Consider the following 11,869-nt stretch of genomic DNA (forward strand, 5'->3'; position numbering starts at 1 on the left):
CTATGGGTACTAATGGGTATTTGGGAGCTAATCTCTAATACTTTTTTTTATTCATTCTAGGATATCAATTACCAGCAATGCTATAAACGAGGAGGGATAATTAGTGGTCCTCGGGCAAACTCAAGAGGTAAGGCTATTAGTTCCCCCCCCACAATTGTGGAGTAAGACTGAGTATATAATTGCACCTAGAATGGTGACTCTGTTTTTAAAAAAACAAAAAACCCAAAAAACAAAAAAACTCAGTAAAATAAATGTCCTAGCGACCAATTTGATTTTTGCAAGTAAAGAAGAGTGAGTTTCTGGAATATCAGGCTAGGGTGTCCTCCTTGGTCATTAAACTGCTGCAATATTGAGTCTGTGTAGGAAGGCAGTTAATAGTGAGAACTCTAATTTTCCACTAACCTCCAGTTCTGCTCAGAACAAAACAATTTCTCCAGTAAATCAACATGAATTATTCAAGGTGCCAATTCTGTATCATAGTACCACTTCTTTTTCAGCCCATGTCTTTGGGTAATCTGTCAAAATTGATTCCAGAAATAAACACAGAATGCCATTTATGTAGGAAATTGATGTGCTGTAACTCCGCACTGAAGACTCGGATGCTGTAACGTTTTTAAATTTAGAGGCTTGAGTACAAAAGCTGAACAGATGGATTCTAAAACAACCTTATTGAATCTGAAATACTTATCTTTTGGAGGAAAAAATAGTGTAGAATGCATTGTAGCAATCAAAGAATAATCATGCTTCGGTTCAGGATGGGAGCTGGCATCTGCTCCCGAGCGAGGGGGAATCGAAGTGAGACTTAATGACTGTTCAAAGCATAATACAATTTTTTTTCTGTTGTGAAGAGTAAAATTGTATATATGAAAGGTGGTTAATTATCATTCAGCAGCCTGTCTAAGGATTTGTTGATGAAATCACTTGAGGTTCTTGTGCCTTAAGTTTCAGATGAGAACTGAGGGAAAGGAACTTGCTACAATCAGGTAAAATGCAGGACTATGAAACAATTGCCACTCTTTAGCTGAGGATTGAGACCATGTACTTGTTCAGTTACTGTTTAAAGAAGCTGATACTTTGATAACCTGCTTCTCTGTGCTAAATAGACAATTAGTGTTTCTTTTATAGAAAAACAAAATTGGCCTTGAAAGTTGTTGTTGTGGTTTTTTTTTTAAGGTGATTTTTATATTGATGCTATTATGCCACCATAGTTCAGCAGAATGCTATGATTTATCAAACTATCTTCCTGAATTTCACTTGAGTGAATAATTAGTTATAAACTTCTATATATCATTATAAAAAGAACTTGTATAAATTACTTACCTTTAGGTTTAGACATGTAAAATTCTTATGACCGCAGTACTTGGGTCACTCTAGTGAGTGAGGTACTATCAGGCAGGACCTAGTGTTTCAGAGTAAGTGCAGTAGTGATGTAACTTTAACATTATAGCTCCTTCTGAAAGCTTATCTTGTGCTTGACTCTTGCTTGTTTCTCATCAATCAGCTCAGCTCCAAGTCTTTAAACACTGATGACTCTGAAAAACTCAGAGGTGGTATGCAGTAGTTGGCAAATATTACACCTAAGTATTGACAGCTGCTGCCAAATCCTTTAGGGTGTGGAGTAAGCAATAGTAAGCATTGAAACTAATTAAGTCACTCATGCTTGTTCAGCTTCTTTTTAGTAAGATGAGATAGTGTTGACAGTGAATAAAGCTGTTTTCACATTTGTCTTTGTCTGTAATAACTGCAATACACCCATGTTGAATAAACCTGCATATAAAATGCAAACTAGCATGGATGGGGTTTTTTTGAAGTGCAGGTTGTAATCATATTCTGTCCCACTTCTAAAAATTTATGATTGCTAATCATCTTTGACAGCAGGATGGAGTGATTCTTCTCAGGTGAGCAGTCCAGAGCGAGACAATGAAACCTTTAACAGTGGGGACTCTGGGCAGGGAGACTCCCGCAGCATCACCCCTGTCGATGTGCCAGTGACAAGCCAAGCTGCCACAATACTACCAGTGCATGTCTATCCCCTCCCTCAGCAGATGAGAGTTGCCTTTTCTGCTGCTAGAACATCTAATTTGGCCCCTGGAACTCTAGACCAGCCAATTGCATTTGACCTTCTGCTGAACAACCTTGGAGAAACATTTGACATTCAGCTTGGTAGGTTCAATTGTCCAGTGAATGGTACCTATGTATTCATCTTCCACATGCTGAAGTTGGCAGTGAATGTTCCACTGTACGTGAACCTTATGAAGAATGAAGAGGTCCTAGTATCAGCATATGCAAATGATGGGGCCCCAGACCATGAAACAGCTAGTAACCATGCAGTCCTACAGCTCTTCCAGGGGGATCAGATCTGGTTACGTCTGCATCGGGGAGCCATTTATGGAAGCAGCTGGAAATATTCTACTTTCTCGGGATACCTCCTTTATCAGGACTAAAATCCAGTGTTATGTTTACAAAAAAAAAAAAAACTGCTCCAAACACCTTGGTGAATGGGAAGGGGGCGGGGGGTGGAAACTAGCTTTGCACTTAATACTGACTTCATAGAAGATACATGGTTCCATTATTGGGAAGTGGCGGTCTTACTTTGCAAGGTGAAATCATGGAGTTGGGTTACTGAATCAGCACTAATTTGGCACTTTATCAATTGTGATGTAGCCTTGCTAGTAAAGCTGTGAATGTATATTGTTTGCACTTACTTACCCTAAACTGTATTAATGTCCAGCTTACTACACTACTGATATGATTGCCTCAAGTATGGGCTATTCACAATGCCTTGTTGTGCCTCAATAAAACAAGTTAATATGCATTTTAGTATTAATCTTGATAGTTGTCTTTATTGATTTAAAAATATTCAAAACTTGGTCTACTAACTCAGTGTGAAGCATATACTGCATGTAGTCTTACTTTGAAGGTGGTTGTCAGTCCATCACTTTCCAAATCTCTGGGTGAATTGTTTTAAGACCATTGGGTCATGTTTTGTTTTCTAGTGAAGCAGTCTGTTCTCAAGAGTTAGTCCTGTTATATGCAAACCTTGCACTACAATTCATGTTAGTTTACATCTTTTAACTAAGAAATGCCTCCTGCCTCTAAATGCAGATCAACAGTTGTACAAAACAATGCTTTGCATATTTTTAATCTAAGTGTGTGCATGACTGCCACTGACTGGACAGAATATCAAACTGATTTTAAAAGCTGAAAACAATTCAAAACTTCTGAAATTCTAAACTAGTTGTTTAGCCTTTTTGTTCTTGCTAGCTTCCAAAATATCATGCCAGTATTTCCTCAAACATAACTGAGCCTCTAAATTTGGCCAGACAAATGAAACAAGGTACTATTATCATATCAGTTACTTATCTAACTTTCAGACTGTGAATGCCTGTGTCTGAAGGAACTGCAGCGTTGGGCATCAAAAGGCAATAGAACATAGTGCTACAAATGCATTTTTGTAAAATTACTTTCTGTAGTTCAGTGTTCTGTCAATTCCTTCTTAATACAGAATTCCAGCAAAAACTGGTAAAGATAGCTGTGGTAATAACAGCAGCCTTATCTATACTTTTTTTTTTTTTTTTTTTTTTTTTTTTTTTTTTTTTTTTTGCCAATATACTTTTTGGGTCCTAGCTAAAATGCAGCTTGATGCATAATTCTCCACATAAATTGATGATAAGAAAAATGCATCTATTCCCTGCTTCTATATTATGTAAGCCATAGTAGAAGTAAAACACAGAATACGACAGATCTTGGGTAAAGCTGCTGCTGCTTCTGTTTCCCAGCTTGTTTATAGTAGCCATATCAAACTACATTGTTTTGAACCTTAACTTTGTAGTATCTGAAGTAGACTGTCATCAATTAAACTTATGCCTTTCTGAATGAGTCTAGTCTCCAAGGTACCCTGCCTTCCTTTCTGCCCTAATCTGCTAGGCTTTTGTTTTTAACAATGAGTTATCTGGCATCTGTTCTATAAAGATCCTGGGGCTGTTTTGTGATTTGTTTTTTGATCCAATAAGGGCATTTCTCATTTGGTTTCATTAAGCAAATTTTGGTGAAAGAACAGGTTGTGGACTACTTGAAGTTGGACCATGTATAAGTCCATGGGGCTGGATGGGATGCACCCAAGGGTGCTGAGGGAGTTGGCTGATGTGATTGCAGAAGCACTGACCATCATCTTTGAAAACTCATGGTGACCAGGAGAGGTCCAAGATAATTGGAAAAAGGCAAACATAGTGCCCATCTTTAAGAAAGGGAAGAAGAAAGATCCAGGAAACTACAGACTGGTCAACCTCATCTCAATCCCTGGAAAAATTGTGCAACAGATCCTCAAGGAATCAATTTCTAAGCACTTACAGGAAAAAATGTGATTTAGGAACAGTTGGCATGGATTCACCAGGGGCAAGTTGTGCCTGACCAACCTTGATTGCCTTCTATGATGAGGAGATTGGCTCTGGATGTGGGGAGACAGCCAGACGTGATTTTTAAGCAAGGCTTTAGATACAGTCTCCCACATGATTCTCACAGGCAGTATGGGCTGGATGAATGGACTGTAAGTTGGATAGAAAACTGGCTTGAGGATTGGGCTCAGAAGTAATCAATGGCTCAATGTCTAGTTGGAGTGCCCCAGGGGTCAGTTCTGGGGCTAGTTTTGTTCAAGGTCTTCATCAATGACCTAGAAGATGGCATAGAGTACTGCCCCCTCAGCAAGTTTGCAGATGATGCCAAGCTGTGGGGAATAGAAGATATATTAGAGGGTAGGGCTAGGATTCAGAGAGTCCTAAACAAATAGGAGGGTTGGGCCAAAAGGAATCTCATGAGATTCAACAAGGACAAATGCAAAGTCCTGCACATAAGATGGAATAGGCCCATGCACTAGTACAGGCTGGGGGCTAACTGGCCAAGCAGCAGCTCTGCAGAAAAGGACCTTGGCATTACAGTGGACAATAAGCTGAATTTGAGCCAGCACTATGCCCTAGTTGCCAAGAAGGCTAATGGTATACTGGGTATAATGGTATACTGCATTGGTAGGTCAAGGGAAGTGAGTATTCCCCTCTATTCAGCACTGGTGAAGCTATCTGGAGTACTGTGTCCAGTTTTGGTCCTCCCACTACAGAAAGGATGTAGACAAATTTGAAGAGAGTCCAGCAGAGGGCAATAAAATGGTGAGGAGGCTGGGGGACCTGGGCTTATTTAGTAGGGCTGGGTGAAGCTTCGGTCACTAATTTCAATTCGGAGGAGATTTGGCCTGATTCAGTGGCGAGCTCTCCGAATCAGAGACCCATTAATCTCTCTGAATCTATTCGGAGGCTTCAGATTCAGTTTGGAGAGATTCGATGATTCAGACATGCACATAGCTTCATGTTTTTTCTGTATACCTCAAGGTACCAGGCAGCTCAAAGCTGAGATGCTGGGGTGGATGGAGCATCCCACGGGACTGTGGAGGGGGTGGTCCCCAGCGTGCTTATTGGTGGACCCAGAAGTGAACCAGAAGCACTTCTGGGTCTACTGTGCAGCACGTAGGGGGTCCCCCCCCTCCAGCTCAGTGACTGGTGCCTCCTAGGTTAGGAAGGGTACTGGGGGTCTCCCTGTGGCCAATTGCCAAGCTGGGGTGGGGGGGTCCCCCACATGCTCAGTGGTGACACTGGAAGTACTGGGACCCCCCCCCCCATGCTCTCCTGTGGGATGCTCCATCTGCCCCACCATCTCGGCGTTCATGAGCTGTGCCTGGTACCTCAAGGTATGTAGAAAAAACACATAAATCTGTTTATGGCCAAATCGCTGATTCTCCGAATTGTAATCAAATTTTCAGACTTGGATCTGAATCAACGAATTGAATTGCCATCCCCCAAATTGGGCTGAATCTGAATCAAATATGCCTGCTTTACACATCCCTATTTCTTCTAGAGAAGAGAAGATTCAGAGGTGATTTAATAATCACCTTCAAGTACCTGAAGGTGGGCTCAAAAGAGGATGGAGCTAGGCTGTTCTCAGTGGTGACAGATGGCAGAACAAAGAGCAAAGGTCTCAAGTTGCAGCAAGGGAAGTTTAGGTTTGATAATTAGGAAAAATTTTCTCGCTAGGAGGGTAGTAAAACACTGGAACAGGTTACCTAGAGGTTGTGGAATCTTCATCCTTGGAGGTTTTCAAGACCTGACTAGATAAAGCTGGGTTGGTTGAGGCTGGTGCTGGTTTGAGCAGACATTGGACTAAACCTGAGGTCCCTTCCAACCCTAATTTTCTAGGATTCCAAGCTTCCTTCCCCTCCCTCTTCTCCTTTTCAGTCTTCCAGGGCTCTTTGAAATTTGCTAGTAGTTCAGGGACTTGGCAAATTTCCCTAATGCTATAGAATGAAGGCATTTGAAACTCCTAATTTTGTTCAAGATCCAGATTTGCCTTAATTCCCATATTTAATTGTGCAAACAACTCTGTCAGTGTACCCAGCCTTTGAGATTTGGGCAGGAACCTACCAGTGGGTAGTAGGTTGCTGGCAGCTAGGAAATTCAAAATTCTTCCTGCCCCCTCGTGCTCCCCCCCACCTGGAGTTTTGGGCAGATCTGTTATGCCAGCATATTGCTAACCAGAATGCATCATGTAATGCATCTCTGTGCTTAGAGAGAAATAAACACAGCCTACAGCACCAGATGTTTGCAGGCCTATATGTTTTTAACTTGTAACTCTTCTAGGCCTCTAAAGCTATTCTTGATTCTACTGAGTCCCTTCTGGTTTGTGCAATTAAATAAACCAGTGATTGATTGAGCATTTATTCCTTGATTATAAAGTACTGCTTCCTAATCCCTTGTGCATATTCCACCTCTTTCACCTGGGATGCAATTTTGTCATGGCTAAAATCCATTTAATTCCAATCATTTGCTGCCATTTGAAAGTGAGCAACAGGTGCTCTTCTACTTGGCTTATGTCCTTGGTATGAAATGGTTACTAGCTAACCACTGTTTGTCCCTGGGAGACTTAGTTTGACTTCATAAGGTTCATATTTCTTTGCTCTATGCTTCTTAAATTCTTCTCCGTGCCCCAACCATAGTCTTGACAACTTAATCTTATGCACTTTTCCTGGTCCTATGCTTATTTCTTGCAGAGTCTTTAGCTTTAAGTGCAGCTTGCATTCCGTTACTCCCAAACATTGCAAAGTTATAGAAATCAGTGGACATGTCTAGTAGTAGATGTTTAACTTGCCGAAGCATGACTTGTTTTTTAATGCAACTCCTATGTTCCCAAATGCCTTCCATTTGCTAATTTCAGATTTTTCTAACTAGTATCTATAGTAGTGAGTGAGCAAACTCCCAAATGTTTGTAGGCTATATGGAGGGCTTAAACAGATTGCCCCCCCCATTTCTCTCATTTGCAATACGTAATCTATTAAGGGGGAAAAAAAGAGCATGGTCAAATAGACTACAAAGGTTAATGGCTATGCCAAGGAACGGTTCAGCGCTCATCCATCAGAAAGCTTAAATATACTGAAAAACACTAGTTGATATTCTCTTCAATATTGGCCAATACAAAATTAAGTAATTGTGAATGGTTCTAAAAAGCTCAATTCATGAAGCTTAGCAACTTGACTAGTATGAACACTAGTGCAATTTTGGCTGTTGAACTTGTTTGACACTAGTTCTTAAAATAAATGCCTCCTAAAGTTATGTGGCTTTAGTGAAAGCCATAAAGATGTAAGAAATTTGAAAAACCACAGATTTCAGATATGAATAGTCTTGTTCATACTGGCCTGGGATATCTGCCAGCAAATGCATGCCATAGCAAATTTTTCAAGTGACAGCACTAATGTAAATTAAGTCATCCAGTTCCTAGTGTCTTCCAACTTGGAATCAATCTGCAGGAGTAAACTCATCAAGCTGTTGGAGCCTTGTTGCTTCCAATTATGTATCATATGCATTTGAACTTTTTTGTTACTTTTAAACTTTAATTAAAGTTCTCCGGGGCAGGTATAGTTGAAGCTAGTATGCCAGACAGAACCCAGCATTGCACATGTCTGACAGTCCTCCAAAAGTGAGGAACATTACTCTTGACTTTTGGAGTAAAGTGGCTGCCCTAAATGCTCAAACTACAGAGACTTTGTTGCTTACAAATTAATGTACCTTCATGTTTTTTAAAGGGAGTCTGTGTTCTGGGGTTTTTTTCTCCTCTTGCACCCCAACTAGCTACATTGGTGGCAAGTTATCCAAAGTGCTTCAGGTAATATACAAATGATCATCTACTGAACTTAACTTTAACTTACTTGAATATCTAAAGTCTAATTCGAGACTTGAATCCGTAGCCATTGTTTTGGAAGGCATTTTAATAGGTAAGTTTTTTGTGACTTTAAAATGTTTAAGCACTCGGTGTGGTATAGGGTTACTCTTTACTTTCACATACTTAAAAATGTACCCCCTCCCCCCTCTCCAGCTCTTTACTCATGGTGGTTATCTTGAATTACTACACTGCTAATGTGTCTAGGTTTATGCAAAGCTCCCGTTCAGATTTTTAGATTAAGTTTCATAGGGTGTTACACTGTTTCAATACTTTACTGGATACTATATGTGTTTAAACTGTCCATCTTCGCTAATTGCGGGAGGCTCCTGGAGACCTATCCTCTGCCCTGCAAGGTAAGGCAGTTAGCATCTGGTTCTGCCTCCATGTTGAATGAATATTGTTCTAAGTTTCTTTTAACTTGCAATATTATTCATGAAATGAGTAAACTTGAGTTTACTATACTGCCAGCCTTTGGAAAACAAATTGACTCAAGACTCTTCTCTTTCTTTCAGGCCATGCAAATGTGAGGCAGAGGGTATGAGTGATCAGTTTTATAGCTGACCTTTTTCATTTGGTAAAAAAATCCCCGTCCAACTCTGCTGAGGTACTACTGTGGTGCTCTCGTCCTTACGACCTGTCGGCTGCAACTATTTACTTTTCAACACAGAACAACTACAGCTGCTTTAACAGAATGATCAGTGGATAAGACTACATCAGCATTTTGACTACAAGCAAAGCTTAACTACCTTCTGCAAATTTGTCTTGCTAGTCCAGAGGCTAAATGACAGATCCCATAGTTTACCCCCTGGGTGGGGCAGAACTTTGGAGTCTCTATCAAGGGACAAGAAATACACTTACTATGCTACTGGGAGGCAGTCTGGTCTATTACTGTACAGTGACTAGATCAGATCTTTCCATGTAGATGTGTGAATAACTTTTTGGATACTTGTTTCAACTATAGATAGGCATATTAAACAGCCCATAAGTTTCATAGCTGCTGTCTGAAGTTCTTTTAGCATTCTGTAGCCTGCAAATATCAAAGTACTAATTTCTCTAGAATTTACTCAAACTTGATAAATGGGCAGCTCTAAGCAAAGCTTTTACAATGGTACAAATGGGCAAAAAGTGCTATTAAAATTTTCCATTTCAAACTTCTATTACATTACCTTATTTTCAGTAACTGCTATGCTATATTCAAAAGTAGTTGTGAATTTTAGATAAAGGCTTCTAAGGTTAAAAGAGTTTGAACATGTGTAATGTTGAAAATGTTACTTAGTAGCTGAGGAAGTAGAGCTGTGTTATAGTTGCATCATCCTAAATTTTCAAGAAGTACTTCATGGTTCTGCATGCCTAATCTCAAATACTTGCAGAACTTTCATTTTTAAGTGATGAAAAATTATATCTAATGCATAGAAATGTAACTACTACCTTCACTTCCAGTAAGCTATTGTAATGAGCATGGTTGCCCATTGTCTGTTTTTTTTGTTTTTTTTTTTTTGGGGGGGGGGGGGGGTTTACACAGCTTTGTGTTATTGCTTTAATGCACTACTGAAAGGAGCTCAGATGCCACAAGGAACCAGTTCCAAATATGTCCATAATGTTAAGAACAAGTGAACTGGCAAGCTGGTCAGCTGCTTCTGCAAGCACTGCCTACACTTGAACATTTTGGTTTAGTCTTTTTTTTTTTTTAATTAAATTATGCTGCCTTCTGTTAGCAGGGACAGAAATGAGAGCTCCAAGAGCAAGGGTCCACACAACCTTGTGTACACACACTTATAATTGCAGTATCATGTTTAGAGGCAGGCATGCCTTATTCTTCTCTTCTGTGAGCTCTTTCATTCTGCTGTCCTCTTCTACTATCTTGCCATGTGGAGTTTAAAGGAGCTTCTCTGTACTGTGGGTTCTGTTTACTTGCCCCAGTAGCAGGCAGCTCTATTCAGCAGTGCAAAGGAAAGCACCCACATGTACACAGGAATGAACCAGTCTGCTTCTGCTGCTGCTTCCATGTGATTCTGGGGGGAAGGAGTCAGTATATCTGAATACTTGATTGTAATATTCTGATGCACTAGTAATTAGAACTAAATAGATACTGTTTAGTAGAATAGAGAGATTTTAGGCTAACTTATATTCCAGTATATGAGAGAGCAGTTTATTTTGGGGGGAGTTGGAAAGCCTAAATCTCACTTACAGAATTTTCTTCTTACAAATGAATATGGAAAAACTGTTTAATGTTAAGTGCAACTTGTGGTCTGGGTTATGAGACATACAACTAAAATGGAATACTGCACCCTTGTGATAGGCATCCAGCTAGTGTTAGATCTCAAAGAGACCTGGTCTGCATCAAAATGTTGTTAGCTTGGCATTTCAAATTTAATTTTCTGTACTTTATGATGCCACTGCCAATCTTTTGATGGAGATTTGAGTGACAATGGAAGTGAAGCAAGGTCTACTTTTGTTGCTCGGTGAGGTGGGGGCATACACAATTGAACATCCCCACACAGCCCAACATATTGGTGGCTTTTGGGGGTAGGGCAGAGGAGGAGGAACAAAGAAAGGGGGGAGAATTAAATCTCGAGTAGATCATTTCAGTTGCGACTGGCAGAAAAGGTCATAAAGCTTCTTGTGCTTTAGTGATAGATGATTGCACACCTATATTACCCATATTGGATCTTCAGTATCGCTAACGAAGAGCTGCACCATTTTGTCAAAGGGAAAAACATCTAGTTTTCAAGAACAAGCAAGTACCAGCAGCCACATCGTGGCATCACATAGTATGGCACTCAGTTGCATCCATATTGAGTAAGCCATTTTATTCTCTATGGGTAGATCTTGAGACATGCAACAAGGCACTTCAGTCAGCTGCTGGTTAGGAAGTGATATTATTCCTACGTAACTGGTGTTCTTGATTTTAATGAATTTTTTTTAGACACCATCAAGAACAAATTTCTAACCACTTATTTTTCCTCTTCAGGTTTGTAAGCAGAAAAAAATATAATCAACCATAATATCACAAAGAAATCAAGCATTTGTTTCTATCTTGATTCACTTTTCTAGGGCAGGTGCCAGATATGGCCTGAAGGTCACCCTTACTCAGCCCAGGGTGGGAATTCAGGGGTGGATCCTACTGCCAAATTCCTGTGTATGGAACCCCATTGATGGTGAGCATTGGGCATGGGTGATTGCTGTGTTTAGTTTACATGCATATGCACATACATGCTGCCCACTGTTCTGCTGCTCTTCCTGCTGCTGGGTCTGCATCTGGGTATGACCTGTAAGATGCCCTGTGGTCCAGATCCAGCCTAGGGGGCTGATGGACTTAGATACCCCTGTTCTAGGGCCAGAACCTTTTGAATGACAACTTTGGCATTAGACACTTTTTAGTGCTACAAATTGTAGTGTTAGCCAAGTAGTTTGTTATGGAAGCATCCATACATCTACAGCCACCTGGAGTGGAGGAAGAATGGAGTGTCATAAAAAGTGTGGCACAAAGGTATGCTCTCCAGCCTGGAGGCAATGGGGGTTGGTCCTTGGCTTCCCTGGCCCCAAGGAAGGACTGTTACTTTGAGGGCTGTGGTAATAGGGTTTCCTGCAAGCTGCCCGCAGTGGCAAGAGA

General features: G+C 40.5%; 1 protein-coding gene across 6 annotated transcripts in view; it reads left to right on the forward strand.

The window, feature by feature from the left end:
* The window catches only part of CAPRIN2 (caprin family member 2), a 72,348-nt gene extending 62,941 nt beyond the window's left edge, over positions 1-9,407 (forward strand). For 4 of the 6 annotated variants that reach the window (XM_019489587.2, XM_019489590.2, XM_059726485.1 and 1 more), the window contains 2 exons: positions 61-127; positions 1,876-2,820. In XM_019489587.2, coding sequence (XP_019345132.2) covers positions 61-127; positions 1,876-2,444 — 636 coding nt within the window. In that variant the 3' untranslated portion in view covers positions 2,445-2,820. Of the gene's footprint in view, positions 1-60; positions 128-1,875; positions 2,821-8,768 lie in introns of those variants that run through there. The other 2 variants (XM_019489592.2, XM_019489589.2) reach the window with 2 other exon arrangements.
* The last annotated feature ends 2,462 nt before the right edge of the window (positions 9,408-11,869 follow it).

This window comes from Alligator mississippiensis, chromosome 4 (assembly GCF_030867095.1).
Source record: "Alligator mississippiensis isolate rAllMis1 chromosome 4, rAllMis1, whole genome shotgun sequence".
Classification (NCBI taxonomy): domain Eukaryota; kingdom Metazoa; phylum Chordata; order Crocodylia; family Alligatoridae; genus Alligator; species Alligator mississippiensis.